The sequence below is a fragment of the Urocampus carinirostris genome, chromosome 3 (genome assembly GCF_059441175.1).
Source record: "Urocampus carinirostris isolate Australia breed hairy pipefish chromosome 3, RoL_Ucar_1.0, whole genome shotgun sequence".
Taxonomy (NCBI): domain Eukaryota; kingdom Metazoa; phylum Chordata; class Actinopteri; order Syngnathiformes; family Syngnathidae; genus Urocampus; species Urocampus carinirostris.
Window position 1 is genome coordinate 60,563,135 of NC_142351.1, and position 18,409 is coordinate 60,581,543.

Sequence of the window (18,409 nt, forward strand, 5' to 3'; positions counted from 1 at the left end):
AACAATTTTACACAAAAAAGCACAAAAATCAAACAGAAATGTAAACTCTGAATGAGCAAATACAAACATAAAATGTGAAATGTAAAAATGTAAACAAAGATAAATGAGACTTCCAAAGAGAACTGTCACACGAAGACAACAAAGGCAAATTAGTGTCAGACCTGCGTGAAGACCAGATTCTCTGAGCTTCGACTGTCCAGGCTAAGCACAAAACGTATGGACTGAAAGAGCTCCTGGATGCTGGCCCGGAACTGTTCCTCCTCCATTCCGCAGGTGGCCCGTGCGTACAGAATTCTCGACTGGACAATGAACTTGAACAGGTACTCCAGAGCCTGAGAGGGGTATGAGTGAACGGTTCCCATTTGAAGAGTTAAAAATATGAACTGTTAAATTGTTGCATGCAGAATTGTATTCAACTGGTAAAAATGCAGTGATACCTACCACTACATACGAGATTAATTTGTTCACGGATCGAGCTTGTTTCTAGAATATTTTGTAATTGAATTTTCACTATAAGAAATAACTGGAAACCGATAAATCAGTTTCCCAGCCACTCAAAATCATGCAACCCTAGATACAAAACATATGTCATTAATCACTAGAAACACATTCAAATAGAAATACTTGAAAAATAAAAATACAATAGAAAAGTATATGTAAGGTTCCAGTACACCAATGCCGGCCAGAGGGTGCCATGGTACTGATTAGCTAATGGTGCACACATAGTGCTCATTGAAACTCTAGTATTTAAAGGCAGCCACGACAGACAGTCAGGTTAGGATGGTCTGATATCATACCCGTCCAAAAATACCAGCTACGCCTTGAAATGTAAGTAAGACTGCACTATTACCAGCCTCATTTTTAAATGGACTGTATTTTCTGATATAAGCTTCTGTCTTCAGAGCACCTTATATTTGTTCCCCTTCCCCATTAAAACTCTCAATCTGACGCTTGTGTCTGTGCTTGGATCGTGTCTTGCAAACCCTGACAGAATAGTCATTAATAAGAATGTAGTGAACATTTTTTGCAACAAAATTAGACATCGCAATACACGCTAAACAAGATAAGCATGTACCGTAAATTCAGGACTACTGAGCGCACCTGATTAAAAGCCACATTTGCAGATTTAAGGAAGAAACTCAACTTTGTTTTTTTTACAAGCTGCACATAATTTTAAGCTGCAGGCTTAAACAGCCATAAAAATGAAATTGGCAATTTCTTACATTTAAAATAATCCCCAGGGAAATGTCTAGCATAAAAAGTAACACAATGTGTAGCAAATAAGACACATGTTTGCGGACTGAGGCTGCAGCTGTCAATCTTATTCAAATAGCACAGCAGTCAATACGAATTTGATTGGAAATGCAGCAGAGGGACAAAAAATATTTTACATAAATGCTTAGAATCTTTCCCACAAGTTAGTGTCAGTCGATTGAATATTTTAGTGTGGCAGCATGTGACTGATTATGTTGACAGTATTTTTCATGTAAGGACAATTGATTCTTCCCCAGAGCCATACCACCCTAAACAGACACCGCACAAAAAAATGAAAAACTCGTGCAAAAACACTAGCTCATACGAACGTAAAATGGTACTCATGTCTATGTTTCTTGCACATGTTGACTGCACTATGTTTACTGCTCACCTTGCACAATGTTGACTACTTTTTTGCACTATGATGACTATTTTTGCACCAAATGCATATGTTGACTTTTTTTGCACTATGATGACTATTTTTGCACCAAATATATAATTGCACAAACCCTTACGATACCAAACTGTATTACGATACCAAACTGTATGTAACATCCTACATGCCGACATTTCTTGTGTATATATTGTGTAAATTATAACTATAACCTTATCCTCTTTGTTTTATAACCTTATCTTCTCTGTTCCTTTATCTACTTGGCTTTTTTTCCCTCAATGTGAATGTGTGAAACTGGAGTGTCATGCCCAATTTTGTTGTCACAGTATGTTAACCCATTTTGTAACAATGACAATAAAGGTATATTCTATTCTATTCTATTCTATTCTATTCTATTCTATGATTATTGTGTACACCTCCTAAATTAAAGTAACTTGGCATGTATAATGATTTCCTTCTATGTAGTAGTAGCGATACTTGGTCTCCTCTCTATACTTTTACAACTTTGTGATACTTATCAGCATAGTTTCCACTTTTTTATACATCAGTTTTTTTTTTAAAGTATTTTTTGATACTTTTTTTCACAACATTTAGAACCTTTTCATAGTTTTCTGTTATTGTTCATACTTTTCAGTCGTTTTCAATGTTTTAATACTTTTTCATTACATTGTTCAATTTTGCAGTTCAGTTATTTGTGCTTTTCAGTACTTTTTCAAAAGAGCCCATTTTATATTTTTTCATACTATTCACTTTTTTCATGCTGTGCTTCTCAGTACTTGTCATATTTGTTTTAGTTTTTTTTTTACCTTTTCCACATATTTCAATATTTGTTGGCACAAATTTTGTACTTTTTGTATTTTTTTCTACATTTTTACCCTATCCTACTTCACAATTATTTTATACTTGTTCATATTTTACATAGTTTTTTCACACACCCCTGCTTTATCAGTTTTCTACTTCAATAACAATAAATGCATGTCATTAAAGACTCTTATTTTGTGACTTGCACACGTCTGGCGCGCAGACTACATCCACGCATGAGAAGGTAGAAAAAGTGTTTTTGATTTCCCTTTATTACAAATCAAAATAGCAACCCCCTTCCCTTGTAATAAAGAAAACCCTGCTGTAGCATGGAGATATCACAGCGCAGATAAATAATCTACAAAGTGTGCATGTCTGGAGCACAACTAGGCTTTTTGTAATCCAGTTTAGAATGGACATCACAAACTGGAGGCTACCAAAGAGACTTCCAATTTTGCAAACGTTTTGCCAGAGGGTTTTCCACAATTCAAGGGGAAGGTTGGACAAATGGTGCAGCAGGTGTCTAGTTGTTTTATTTTTAACACGCTCACTGCCTTGCCAGAAACTAAACCAATAGAATAAATCTGTGTGGTTGTTAACACCGAGCAACTGCCTGCTTGAAAATAAGATTACAGCTATAAAGTGAAGTCCATTTTGTAGCATGGTATAGTTATTTACCCTCATCGCTTCTTGGATATGGTCTTGTCGGACCACCTCAGCTGAGCGGTCCATGTACCACTTTAGACATCGAATGAGCTCCCTGCGAGCACATCGTTGAAATCAATTTGTCAACTACATTTTGAGAGAATACTTATTTTTGAGAAAAAGTGACAAATGTTTCTGTACTTGTATGCCAATGCGCCAGCAAAGTGGTTTTGGATGAATGAGTCCATCACAGGGCGAAAGTGATAGAAACGACTGTCCCTGAGCAAGTTGATGATAAATACCTGAAACACACACACATGGGCATGTATTATATAATTGAACTATATTATATTGATAAGAATGGACGATGTTTGCTGTAAATGTCCTACCAGAGACTGGAAAACCAGAGGTCCATATTTATCAGTGTTGTCATCTAAAAGACAGAAGAGTGTGTCCAGAACATCTCGGAGAAACTATAGAAACAAAAAGGATAAAAGTTTCAAATCTGTGCATAGAAAATATTGAACGGGTTAGTAACAACTAGTACTATATGTAATTCCCGGTAAGTTTGTAATGTTCCTTTTCATTCTTGCTTTTGTTTTAAATTGACATGGGTGTCCATTTTTGTTTGGACAGAAAATGTGATCAGAAATCAGTTTTCACAACTTTACAAAATGAATCAATATCTAGTAAAGTTATAGACACAAAACATTCAAATCAAACTTTTATCGGACCCATAAATAAGATACAGTAATAAAACATAAATATTAACTATCTTCTACTTTTTTTTCGCCATGTCCCAGATTAATCAGGGGTCGGCTCCCATCCGCAAACAAGTGATGCAACGATAGTTCTACCCAACCGATGTGTCGCAACACCTGTTGTTGGGAGTCATTAGTTTACCAAAACCTTCAATTGCAATCCGTAGTGCCGAGTGCCAAGCAGGGAGACAATGAGTACCAATGTTCAAATTCTTAGGTATGACCCGGCCTATGCGCAAACCAGTGACATCCCGCTCTCAGGGAGGGTGCCCTACTCCAAGGCCACAAAGCTGGTCAGTAAATAACTTAAATTAAATAGGAAAAAGTCTAAAAATTGCAAATGTTGCATGAAACATAAATAAGGGCAACAACTTCAAAATACTGCAGAGCAGTAAAAGACTTTTGACTGCCTTATTGAATGTATTTTATTCAGTAATAGGAGATTAAACCATTGGCTGAAATGTAAGATTTGACATGATTCATTCGCAAACATTTAAAAGTCAACTTTTTACAGAATTCAACCACACTCTTACTTCGGGAAAATCCAACAATGTAACCGAGACCAATTAGTCAACTGTGTCTAATTTCCTCCCTTTTAAATCATGTGGCACGCGATAAGTGAAGTCAGACTTTTAATACCAGCCAAATTAATGAAATGCCACAACTTCTACAGGTTAATATCTTTGAAAATGTGTGTCCGACCTAATTAATACTTTACATTGGCTGAATTGCTTTTGGCTTTAGGAGGTAATGAGCACATTTGACAGCACTGACCTTGACAATTTCCTCGCCACTGATCTGCCGCAATCGGCCAAGGATGTCCAGAACCCTGTCTGGGTGGGTCTTCCAATTCAAAAGGGCCAACAGGTCCACTAAAAACAGCGAACACATAAATCCAATCAGTCCTAATGACTCATAGAGTAAATGATATTATTGCTCACCGTTCTGTGTGAGTTTGGTGGAGCAGAGTATGGTGGAAACCAAAAAAGTTTCTTTTGGGCTCCTCTGGAAAGGCAGATTGGCCGGCACGTTGGGACAGCTGTTGAAGTCCTCTTTGCAGCAAGGCAGGCTGAGGTACAGGCCTTGGTTGCTGAAGGTGGTGCCCTCATCACACTGTGGTAGACAGACACACAAATATGACCTCATTTCCACAGAGACAAACCCTATGGACGCGTAGGCTAGCGATTCAATAGCTAATCTGCAATTAATCAATTATCAAACAAATGAGCAACAATTGTCAGAATTCATAGAAATCTTTTGAATATTACATTAAGGCAAACCTAAGCATCTCATGGGGTACTTGTGCGGCCATTCCTTTAAACAGTGGACTATTGTCTGTCTTTGAATCCAACCTTTAAATAATGCTGACTTTGGTCACCGCACATGTCTAGGCCTTATTTTCACAAATATCGACCGAACCAAAGTGTCTCAAAAAGGGTCAACAAACCTTGTTGAAGCTAATAGCTACATGTTCTCACATGTTGGTGCAAAGGCCTACCATTACTGTATAATATCACTACGTTGTTACTATGTTCTCACCAGGATGTAATAATCAGAAGTTAAAACATGTCAGTTAGAAATCAGATTTGCTAGAAAATCGCAATGACTCATCTTTAGTGAGCTTTTTCAGAACCTGTCTGTGCTGTACTTTGGTGCTCTAAAGGAGCTACCTAGTGCCCACGAGCACCACATTGGAAACCCCTGTTCTAAAATCATATTAAATGTTTGAACAAAGATGAAAGGTTTAAATCAAGTTCAGTTATGTCATGTTTAGTCCTTTATCACATATCAAATGTTAAAATATTCAGCCTGACACAAGCTATTGCTTTTATTTTGGAAATAATTAATATTGTACCCTGTTTCAACATTATGGGCCAAACCAGTTATTAAATTTAAAAAACGATTGCTTTTCCACAAATTGTTCGGATAAGCTTATTCAGCTTGCTTACAATAAAGAATTTAACTTTTTTTTATTATTGGACACTTGCAAAAGAAATTGTATAGGATACCAGGGTTGTTTGTTTTGGGGGCTATTATTGGTCACTTCTGCACATTATTTTGACTACACTGCACTGTTTACATCATTGTCCCTATTGGCCATTAATCTTGCTGTTCTTTTTGATTCCACACCCATTAGGCCGCAGAGCAGGCTCAAAAGAAGACATTTACAAAGGATTTTTTTGCATTTTAGGTTTTGGGTTTTTTTGAACAGTCCTGTACTGTTTTCCTTGCAAGTTCAAAACTTATTTATGTCATCTCCCATTGTTTTGAGTATCTACTAAATCAGGGGTCATGAACCCTTTTGACTCAAAGAACGGTAACAAAAAGTATGGAATCACCAGTCATGGGCAAGCCCTCACTCGGACATCTTATTCTGTAGAGAAAACTCAGATCACAAACAAGACAAAATCGAATGCTCATTCCAAAGTGCAACATATTGGTATTCAGAAACACTATAATAAACTAAAGAAAACATTGAAATGGTCAGTAAATGTTACTTTTATAGCGCAAGTGCAGGGAAATAAATATGGACTCACTCAATTCTGACGAAAAAAATATGGAATCAGTGCAGTTTGAGTAGAAAATATGGTCAAACACACTAAATTTCCTTTGCTTAGATTAATTCTGCTTGTTAGTCTGCAGTTAAAAACAGTGCAGCTATCACCCCTTGGAGGGCTCCTGGACTATTTGGATTGGCAAGAATCATGGCAACAAGAGAAATGTCTCTTGGGACCAAAGATAGGATCGTCAAACTCCTTGAAGAAGGTAACTCTACTTGTATGGTTGTCAAAGATGTAGGCTCTTGACAGTCAGCTGTTTAAAAGATTTGGACTAAGTACAAACAGCATGGGAAGGTTGTTACAGTCAAGCATACTAGTGGGCCAAGGAAGACGTGTAGGCGTCAAGACAAACAACTAAAGTACATATGTATTGAAAACAGAAAATGCACAACAAGACAAATGAAGAATAAATGGGAGGAAGTTGGAGTCAATGTATGTGACAGAACAGTGCAAAATCACCTAAAGGAAACGGGATTTTCATATAGGAAAGCTAAAGGGAAACGCTGGAACACAAAAGAACAAGACTGCAATGGGCTAAGGAAAAGCAATCATGAACTGTGGATGACTGCATGAAGGTTATCTTCAGTGATGAGTCACAAATCTGCATTGGACATGGTGATAATGATGAACTATTGTTTGGTGCTGTTCCGGTGAGATTTACAAAGAGGACTGCCTTAAAAAACATCTAAATTCCCACAGTCCTTAATGATATGGGGCTGCATGTCAGGCAAAGGCACTTGGGAGATGGCTGTGGTCAAATCTGCAATAAATGCACACGTTTACGTTGACATTTTGGAAAGCTTTCTTATTCCTTCAATTGAAAAATATGTTTGGGGATGATGAACTCATTTTCCAAGAAAAAACTGGAAGCATTCCTTGGAGAAAGACGCCCCCAGTCAATGTCATGGCCTCCAAATAGCCCTGATCTTAACCAAACGGAAAACCTGTGGTGGAAATTGAAAAGAATTGTCCACAGGTCTCCGACCTGCAAAGATGGTCGGCAGTAGCTCAGGAGGTAGAGTGCTCGTCTTGGGATCAAGGGATCACAGTTCGAATCCCGGCTCGTCTAGGTTACATGTCGAAGTGTCCTTGGGTAAGACACTGAACCCCTAACACCCCCAATAAGCAGGTTAGCGCCTTAGATGGCTGCAAGGCCGCTATTGGGAAATGTGGAGCACATTGTAAAGCGCTTTGGGAAGTCATTGACTTGAAAAGCGCTATATAAAATGCAGATCATGGTCTGGCAATTGCAATCAAAGAGTTGGCACCAAATTGATGAAGAATACAGTTTGACACTCATCAAGTCCATGCCGCAGAGACTGCAAGTTGTCATAAAAGCCAAAGGTGGTTCAACTAAGTAGTGATATGTTTTGATTGTTATCTGTTTTTCATGATACAATTTTTCTTCTTTAGAATTGAGTGATTCCATATTTATTTCCCTGCACTGGTTATGTAGAAGACACAATAATTGACCATTGCAATATTTTTTCTCAATTTCTTTTAGTATCTCTGAAGCCAACATGTTGCACTATGAAATGAGCTTGAGCTCATAATTGTTTCATGTTTTGAGTCTGAGTTTTTTCGACAGAATAAAATGTCCGAGTGAGGGCTTGCCCAAGATTGGTGATTCCATACTTTTTGCTAGGGGTTGTAGAAAAATATTTAGTTTTTTTTTGAGAAAGAGAGCAATACTATTTATTCAAAGACAAAATTTAGCAAAACTGCCGAACCCGCTCTTCAGACAGAGGCTATTTTTTAGCACTTTTTTTTTCTCTGTGTGATGTTAGATGATTTGATAAAGTTTCTGAAAGAATAATACCAGAGCTTGTGTCCCATATGTTTACTTAAGATAAATGAGGCTCATTTTGACATTCATTTTTCTCGTAAGTAACGGTTTCAAAACAAGGTGCAAGCAAAGTTATTTTCTAAGAGTGTCACAAAAAACTGCAAACGAAAGGTGTATGGATGTATTTCCCCTCAGTGCAGTGGGCGCGTTTGCGAAAGAGGGAAGTGTGTTGTGTTGCATACCTCAGCCAACCCCTACTACTCACCCAATCAATTTCTGATAATTACAGCTTGTTGTGTGGGTTTTTATAGTAAAGTGTCTCAACAGTGAGCATAAATCATTTAATGAATTTCCATATAAAGGATTATTTCACAAAGTTTGTTGGTGTGACACCTTTACTATAAACTGTAGGTAAAACTGTGCCCTTTATATACCGGACTGACTTATAACATGTTGCACAAATGCTGGAGAGCTTTGATAGAAATTTGAGAAATAAAGGTCGTTTCAAATTTAATAAAAATAAAGGGCGGATTAAATTAGGTGTGAAAGTTTTTTAGAGTCCACTTGGTGTCGGATGGGATCTCACCTTGTAGACGTATAGCTCGTGACTCTCGTCCGACAGGGTGGTCCCATCCTCTCTCATTAGGGGAGTGAAAGCGAAGCCAAAAAGCTTTTTCTCCCCTTTGTCTTTTGCTGAAATGACATAAATGGCAGCGACATGCATCATCAGCCACTCAGGCCCAACTTGGCCCGTGGAACAAACTTCTCCCACAGAGTTGCACTCACTGGAGCAATGTCTGAACTCAAAGCGCAAGTGAGACCCTCGAAAGCGATCTATAGGAATGGGAAGTTTCACCATCTCACTCCAGCGAGGGCTGTTGTTGTGGTAGAGGACGAAAGAGCGATATTCAGTCATGTTGGGCTCCCCGCTGCCCAAACAGATGCAGTCCTGCGAAAGGAAGCAGCATACAGCCAGCCATGAGTGAACTCTTAAGGGCAGGGTTTGGTAGGGTGTACTTTAACTTGATTACTTTCAATTACTTTTGGATTACTCCAATACCAAGTATGCTAATAAAAGACAAAATAAACTAAATATGAATAAAATTATGCCAAAAGTAATTGAAAGTAATCAAATTAAAGTAACCCTACCCAACCCTGTCTAAGGGTTAGCGAAGATACTCATTGTGACTGGCGAAATGGAAATCTGCTGAACGAAGCAGGTTGTGTCGTACTTTGAGAGTGTCCCCGTCGGCGTAAAGGACATAAAGCGTCACTTCGATGTTCTTCTGGACGCTCTTGCCACCCCGCTCAAACTCGCCCCGTTCTAAGGTCAAGTATAAATCGTTGCGAATGTCACCTGTGGGAAATAAAAGACAGAGGAAAAAGATGTAAACGCATTGCTTCTTCGGATTGTTAGTAGGGCTGCAACAACTAATTGATTAAATCGATTCCAATTATTAAATGCGTTGTGGCAACTAATTTTCAAATCGATTTGTTGTTTCACATGATTTATGAACCACTAAGAACGTTAAATCCATGCCAATAAGTGCACACAATTCCGTTGTGATGCTGACAGTTGTGTCATTTTAGTCCAGCAGAGGGCACAAAGACTGTTTTTTGTTTGTATGTTATCTTACTTTTTTAAAATCTTTTTTGTCATTGAACATTGCATCATTACAAACAAAAGAGGCAAAACATTTTTAACTTTTTAATGTTTGACTATTTCATTATGAAACAAAGTAAACAATTTTCAAGGGCTGCAGAGGTACAGAAAAACATTTTGGAAATTACTGAAAAAAATAAAGTAAAATAATATCAACAATAATGACATGTTTAACTTTACACAAAATTCTTAAGAATAGTACTTATCATTTTCATTTAAGAATGTTTATCCAATTCAAATATATAACCAAATAAACAAATTTGTTGACAACAATTTGAAAAGTGGGTTTGCATTTTCTATATTTTTGGGGGAGATAAAAAAAAATGATACACATAGTGTATTGCTATTTCCTTTTTGTTTAGTTTGATAAGTCCAAATATTGAATGATCTTTGGATAACGTGGTAGGAAAAGAGTGTCTTACATATTTGCAGGTGTACAGCAAAAATTGTATGTATTTTTGTTTATTGTCAAGTTATTTGACAAAAACTTTGATTATTTATTGTTTTATATTATAGAATATTGTGTTGTTATGCAGTAGTTTACTATCTGTCCAAAACTTCAACATTTGAATAAAGAGAAAATGAAAAATGTCTTTAAGAAATCTGATTCTTTGAGTAATCTAAAACATAATCGACTGATTCATCAATTAATCGGAAGACAAGTTGACTGACTAGTCGATTATGAAAAAAATCTTTTGTTGCAGGCCTAATTTTTAGTGCAGGAACAATCAATTTTAAAGACCCTTTAATAGTCTCTGTCACACCCAATGTCACAGTCAAAGCTGGAGGCAAAAGAAAACTTGCGTTGGTTAGAAGACAGAGAAAAAGAACACTAACGTAACTGGTAGTTCTTTTCATGTTGTGTCTAAGGTTGGCAAATAGAAGGAAAAATGTTAGTAATCTTAATTTAAAGATTTCCAGGCTCACTCCTGATGAAAGAAAAACAAGTAGTGCATTAAAGGGATAACATTGGTCCAAGGCACTCATCAAAAATGCTTGGGTTTGTGGCGCACACTTTATATCAAGTAAAATAAATTATATGTTTATGATTGTTGCTATCGACTCCATGTTACTTATTATGTCGGCAAAGTGTCTTGTTATGTTCTTAGTTTCAAGTAACTGTTAACATTTGGCCTGACTGCCAACTGTAGTCTCGTAAACACTGCGTGGGTCGAAAAACAGGCACGCATTGCAAACAATCGTTAGGCATACAATAGAAAATTAAATAATATAGATAAATAAAAACAATAAATACGTAAGAAATAAATGTGTCTCCTGAATTATTTTCAACAATAGATGCATGATTGATTAAATGTATCCAATGAATTACGTGGTTTGTATGTCCAACAATTGTTTGTAATGCGTGCCTGATATTATTTTCGACCCACATAACGTTTACAAGGCTACCGCCGGCATTTCCGCTACATGCTTACAGTTAGCTCAAGCTGAGAAAATAACAAGATATTTTGCTGATATAATAAGCAATATGGACTCAATAGCAACAATCATAAATGTTCATTTTCCCTCACCTGGTATGAAGTGTGCGCTGCAAACCCAAGCATTTTTGATGAGGGCCAATCTTTTTGCTTAATTGCACAACTCTCTTCTTTTGCTTTGATCGGGAGAGTCTGTTGGGATCTTGTAAAACTTTAATTTACAATTACTAATGGTTTTTTTCTCCATTTGTGACAGCCAAACAAACAACATGACAACAGCTAGCAGCTATGACAGCGTTCTCTTCCTCGGTCTTCTAACCAACGCAGGTATTTTTTTTCCTCAGTTCAGGGTGTTCCCTGCCTACTGCCCAAAGATTGCTGGGATAGGCTCCAGCACTCCCCCGACCCAAGTTAGAGGTAAGATCGGGCCCAAAAAAAGCACCCGAGCCCGACGCAGGCCCGAGGGGTATTAAACCCGACCCGGACCGAGCCCGACTAATTAACTGGATTTGCTGGCCCGGCCCGAGGGGGCCCGAAATTACATATTTTATTTATAAGGAGGGGTGATTTATGATAACAAATTAAACTCTGCCTTTTGTTACAACATCTAGGCCTAAGTTAAATAAAACTGTATAAACATTTACATCATTTTTTGAGGTAGCGAAAACATTTAAGGGCGTCCGTCATTTTGACGACTTGATCATTGGGCCATAATCCACAGCAGCAGTAGTAGTACGTCCTTAAGATTTTAGCGCGGCACTATCATTGAGGGGGTGTTGACGTGTTGTGCCCTTTTCCGACTCCTATGCAAATCCCCCCCCCCCTGATCGTATTCTATATAAAACGCTTATTAAAACAATAAAGCGAGCTAATTATAATAATTGGGAGATCCTAGTCTATATAACGCGTTTATTTAAACAATAAAGCGTGATTTTATTCTGCAAATTGCGTTTTTTAACGCGGATGAAAATGTCACCAACGTCAATGTACACTTCCGACAAAAGCGATCGTATTCTATATAAAACGCTTATTAAAACTCTTACCAGAGTGCGTTTTCCTCGTCAGTTCTCCTCTCTTGAGTTTATCCTTAACTTCTTGTTGGTCCGACTCCATATCGGGGATACCAGGCCAAAATCACGCGAATTTGCGGAGGGGAAGATTATTAAGAGGACAGCATTCACGTCACGTCACGTGCACAGAGCATGCTCTGGCTCCGTTAAAAGCAATTACAGCTCCTTCTCCGTTTTATCCAAATTATTTATTTTATAACAAGTATTCCTTGGTCTAGTATCCATACATAGTTTAAGTATATATTTTTAATGAACATATATTTATAATTATTAATTAATTTAAAAAAAAAAAAAAAAAAAAAAAAAAAAAAAAGCAGGACCGAACCCGACCCGACCCGACCGTATGACTGACATTTCAGGCCCGACCCGGCCCGAAATTGCCTCGGGTTCGGGTTCGGGTTCGGGTTCGGGCTCGGGCCATGAATCTTAGCTCTAACCCAAGTGCAGATAAGTGATACAGTAAATAGATGGATGAAGTTGATACAGGGAAGTATACTAAATAACTTATTTTGTTTGATTAAGCTTTTTTAAGATTGCCCTGGAAAAATGAATCATATAAAGTAAAAATCTTGCTTATAATTTTGCAGATTTTAATTACTATTTTTTTATTTTACCCGAAAAAAGGTTAGAGCATATTTCCACAGGCCTATAATTTTGGGTCATTTTAAGTATTATTTTTGTTATGTTTTTATTAAAAAACAAGATGAAAAGATGAATAATCCAACATTACAGCAGATGTATTAACCAAAATCTTCCTGATGACCCGGTGACCACAAATGATAAGAACATCCATCCATTATCTGCACCGCTTATCCTCAGTAGGGTCGCGGGAGTGCTGGAGCCCATCCCAAACACCTTCGGGCAGTGGGCAGGGGACACCCTGAACTGGTTGCCAGCCAGTTGCAGGGAACACAGAGACAGACAACTCACTCACTTATTCACACCTAGGGACAATTAACGTGACATGCATGTTTTTGGAATGTGGGAGGGAACCAGAGTGCCTGGAAACCCACGCAAGCACGGGGAGAACATGCAAACTCCGCACAGGAAGGTTCGATCTCATGACCTGGAACTGTGCCGCACACGCGCTAATCACTGTGCCGCCGTGCTGCCCGCATGATAAGAACAATTGTATGTAAATTAAGACATAATTTAAGGTTTAAAAAAACTTAACTGTTGCCGGGAATTAATTTTTGAACATTTTATATATCGGTGACCCTCTAACAATTTTTAATGAAAAACAATGTTGGCAAACACATGGAAATCGAAATTAACTCAGAAATTAACAACAGCTCGAATTAAATCATCCAACAGGCTGTATGTTTGACACAGCTGTATTAAGTTTTCAGAAAAACTGTAGCATTATCTCAATTTTTCTGATCACTCTTTTTGAAAAACGATATGTAAAAATGGAGTAAAAAAGGATAAAAAAGGAAAGAAATCCAAACTAATGCAAATTGTTTTTTAATGTGTTGTTCAGCAAGAAAAGTGTATCCCAAGACTTTGTCAGCGTTAAGTTTTAAGATCGTGTGGTGGCTCTTCTCTTGTTTTCTTTCACACCAAATGCTTCCTCCTTCTCCTATGCACATCCCTCTCCGCCATCATCAGCATCCTATGTAAGCTGATCTTCGACCTTCCACTGCCCTTCCTCCTGGACTCCCGCCCGCACGACGGATCCATGTGCCCAGTTTCCCACCTCACCTGGCATGATGACATCTGGAAAACCCAGTTTTCGTGTGAGTGCCAGGGCTCGACTGAACACAGCCTGGTTTTCCCGCCTGATCTGCTCCAGCTCGCCCCTCAACAGCTGCAGAGAAATGATGAGGCCTGAGAGCAAAGTGGGTTGTGAGAAAGAGGGAAGCGAGGGATACCAGATAAGGGGATGCGGTGGGAGGCAGAGAGGGAAGGACAGAGGGTTATTTAAAGGACATTAGTCAGAACGTGGGGGTGGAGATGACTGACAGAAGGGTGGATGGACACACGAGATGAGAGCAAGAAGATGCGATGTAGCGGACTGAGAAATATCTTGCAACGAGATAAGGAAGCAAATGTTGGCAGTGCCCAAATAGCTGACCGAGTCGAGATTATGAGTTGCGGCGTGATGCAAGTTAGCCAGCGAGGGCATTGATGAACTTATCAGTTTGCTCAATTACACTCGATGTCTCATCCAGTTAACATTGAGCCACAAACTGCACTCGAGTAAAGGAAGGGAAATAAAACCTCCAAATAAGTTCTTGAATATTAATGGAGTGTTGAGTAAGTTGAGAGATTTTTCTGAATTAATGACTTAATGACTCAATTGTATTTATACAGCACTTTCAGACAAACTGTGATATTCCTGGACTCAGATTCCTGGTTCTCTGTATATTGCAACTCCCTCTTTTCTCTCTCTCTTCTCTCCTACTTCTCTCAACCATACCTTGTCTGGTCACTCACTTCTGGGTTCAGTTTTCCTTCTCACAGCTGCGGAAACTTGTATTGATTTCCCTCCTATCACGACTGTCCCTCGTCACTATTTGAACACTCTTACCTCTTGGCTTTGTGCTAGTTCATTGTCTTCCATTTCACGTTCCAAGCACTCTCATCCCACCCATTTCTCATTCCAGTGTGCTGAAAATACCAGTTTTCCGCAACCTTTTAAGTACCACGGACCGGATTAATATCTGAAATTATTCTTGCCGGCCAAAACAATAATAACATTAGTAATAATAACATGGGGGCATAAATAAAATGCATATATGGCATATGATTAGCACCCCAACGAGCCGTAGGAAACCCCTGGTTTAAAGTAACGGGAACAGTTACTTTCCCTGGTAACTAGTTACTTTCACGAAAGAGTAATTCAGTTACTAACTTACTTTTTGGAAGAAGTAGTGAGTACCGTAAATTCCGGACTATAAGCCGCTACTTTTTTTCCCAAATGTTCAGCCCTGCGGCTTATTCAGTGAAGCGGCCAATTTATGTAATTTTTCTAAAGGCCACCAGCGGCACTCGAGTACAAAAGGTAAAATTTAGACCTGTGGAATTGTGCGCCGAGGTAGACTGCATCCTCTTCGAATTGTCCGTATGACACAGGACAGAGGTTCATACCGATTATGGGGAAGACGCCCTTGATGGCGACAGTTATGAGGAGAAAGACGAGGAAGGTTTACTGTGAATTTCGCAATTGCGGTACGGCTTTTTTTAACAGCTACACTTTGTGCGTTGCGAGCGCGTTAGGAGTAGCGTGGTGGTACCTTTCACAGGCACGGTTTGGGATGAAAGTTATATTATTATTATTAAAGATTTGAAAACTCTCTCGGTGTACCGTCTTTCTTTGTAAATATGTGTAACCATGTATAATATGTATTTGCAACTGTATATTTTTGTAATGTATTTATTTTAGAGACTTATTGTGATATGTTTTCTACGAGCGAATCAAAAAGAAGGGGCGGAGCAAACACGGGCTGACAGGAAGTGGGGTAATGCTAAAGTAAATCTCTTTGTTGTTGCAGCGGACAATAGTGGATATATATTTTTCATGTTGCCGATTGTGGTGGATGGATTGTGTACTATATTTGCAGTTACAATCGCGGCACCTAAAGTCAGGTTTGGGATAAACTTGTGACTGTGTTACATGTTAAAATGTTGGCGCATGCGGGCTATATACAGGTGCGGCTTGTTTAAGGCCAAAACCAATAATGTCTGCAAAATGTGGTGCATGCGGCTTATAATCAGGTGCGCTCTATGGTCCGGATTTTACGGTGACTATAACAAAAAAAAAAAGAATTACTTTTTAAAGTAACGTGCCCAACACAGCTGACCACTGATACCACAACGTGTTCTTGTTCTGATAAATAAATGCGTCAGTGGATCCCGAGTACAGGATATATCAATGAGTCAATGTTCGATTTGAAAAACACATGTGGTCGTTTTAGGCATAAGATTCCATAAAATGGTCAGGACATTTTCTCTGCAGGCATAATCAGAAGACAGAAGTGAATCCCGTTTACCATAATTGGTGCTGGGAGCGGAATATTTGGTGTTGGACTTGCGGATGATGTTTTCGTGGACCTGGTACCATTCGTTCTCGTTGTTGCATCTGGAGAGAAAAACAGGCAGGTAGGGCAGTTGGCAGCAAAGCCATTATCAGAACAGATGGGCGAGGAGGAATTGTGCACATGGGGATTGCATGAACAGCATGCGTCCCTAAGCTGATTTCTTCCTGGAGAAAAGGTAGCAGAGTGGGGGAGTCGCTATCAAGTAGCACGTCAGCCCCGGCGCTCGGCCCACTAAACAAAGCTGACAGCCGGCTCTCGACCGGTCTTTTTCATTACTGGGGGCCTGCAGGCCCCTGGGAAAGGCATGGGCAAACGCATAGGATGAAGCCTTATAGGGAATGACAACACAGCATTGCTTTTTCACAGCTCATTCTCAAAGCAACGAGGCTTTGCTTAGCAAATGAGGCCTGGGAAAACTGCTTTAATCTGGAACCATACATGCCCCTGAAGCGCAAGCATGTTTTCGATACAGCCTGGCTCAGTGCCCTCTGGTCCAGCAGCAGAAATATTGTCACAGAGGACCAAGTGTGAAAAAAGCTGAGCTAAGTTTCTCATTTTGATTGACACTCTTGCTTCCTTCAGCGACTCTTTGTGGCTGTCCCGGTTTTTCCCAATGTTCACAGTTTTTTCTTTCAATCGAGGGAGTGAAATTGGATTGTTAGCACATAAACCTTTGAAGAGCCGAGTCTAACTTTGATGTACTTTTCGCTCAACAGCAAGTAATAAAATCGATTCTTCCCAGAGTTAGATAAAAGGGTTGGCCAATGAATCTTAATTAACAAATGCAATATTATTCAAAATACTGTGTTTAAACAAGTGTTGGCACATTAGAAGAAGAATGAGTAGAAGAATAGAATTTACTTTTATTGTCATTCTTTGTAACCATGCACACAGAACGAAATGTCTATACACCTGACCCATACAGTTAAACTGTAGCGAGCCAATGCAGCCGCAGCCAAACAGGGCGCCGCCATTTTAGACCCAACTGCTGTGTTGGGAGTCATTGGGTGAACCAAAGCCCCCAATTCCAACCCTTAATGCAGAGCGCCAAGCAGGGAGGCAATGAGTACCAATGTTGTAAGTCTTAGGTATGACTCGGCCGAAACTTGAACCAGCGACCTCCCAGTCTCAGAGCGGGCGCCCTACCATCCAGGCTACCGAACTGACATTGACCGTATTGGCAGGTTAATGGATGTACAGTTGAAGCTCAGGTAGCACAATTAACTATTTCTCAAACTGAGACCCTCACTAACTGAATATAATCAATGGAAAAGGAATTCATGTGCTCCAGCAGCAGAATGAGATCTTATTTTGATTGGTATTCCGTTAAAATGATCACGGTTCAATATAAAACTACCGTATTGTCCACATTACAAGGCACACCGGTTTGTAAGGGACACCCACAAAAAAACATATTTTATGATATATTTTTCATATAAAAGACTCACTGGACTTTAAGGCACATGACATTAAAGTTGCATGAAAACATAAATAAATACATTTCAATTAAAATCATTCATTTCATAGAACATACACTAATATTATAATATCTTCTTTTCATGACTAAAATTATTGTTATTGTTATTGTTATTGTTATTGTTATTGTTATTGTTATTGTGTTGTCCTCACTTGGAAATATGACCTTTTCACCTGCTAGACAACTGTTAAACAACGAGCAACTACGTAAAAGGATTTGCAACAAGTATTCAAAATTTGGCGTTCCTATTTTATCGTTTGGCAACAAACAATTAATATGTCAAACAATAGAGGGGGCTCCAGGACGACTTTATATGTTTATTAAAGATAAAACAGTGACCTCATACTGGAACAAACAATTTAACTAACCATAAACAATTTAAAAAAATGCAAACTATTGAAAGACAAGATCTTAAATAATTGACAGAGACCTGAAAATTGGATAATGACAAAAAAAATCAATTAATCTTTTATGGTTATTATAAGAACCACTTTCATCATTGGTTGAAATGTAACAAGCAT

At 38.6% G+C, this 18,409-nt stretch overlaps 1 protein-coding gene across 3 annotated transcripts in view; it reads right to left on the minus strand.

The window, feature by feature from the left end:
- The window catches only part of LOC148370296 (dedicator of cytokinesis protein 3-like), a 136,199-nt gene that overhangs the window by 49,101 nt on the left and 68,689 nt on the right, over nt 1-18,409 (minus strand). For all 3 annotated transcript variants that reach the window (XM_088332781.1, XM_088332780.1, XM_088332779.1), the window contains exons 13-23: nt 16,364-16,452; nt 14,073-14,198; nt 9,435-9,559; nt 8,989-9,151; nt 8,789-8,895; nt 4,797-4,968; nt 4,630-4,727; nt 3,484-3,567; nt 3,296-3,396; nt 3,128-3,209; nt 162-332 (exon numbers count right to left, since the gene is read on the minus strand). In XM_088332781.1, coding sequence (XP_088188907.1) covers nt 162-332; nt 3,128-3,209; nt 3,296-3,396; nt 3,484-3,567; nt 4,630-4,727; nt 4,797-4,968; nt 8,789-8,895; nt 8,989-9,151; nt 9,435-9,559; nt 14,073-14,198; nt 16,364-16,452 — 1,318 coding nt within the window. The remainder of the gene's footprint in view (nt 1-161; nt 333-3,127; nt 3,210-3,295; nt 3,397-3,483; nt 3,568-4,629; nt 4,728-4,796; nt 4,969-8,788; nt 8,896-8,988; nt 9,152-9,434; nt 9,560-14,072; nt 14,199-16,363; nt 16,453-18,409) is intronic.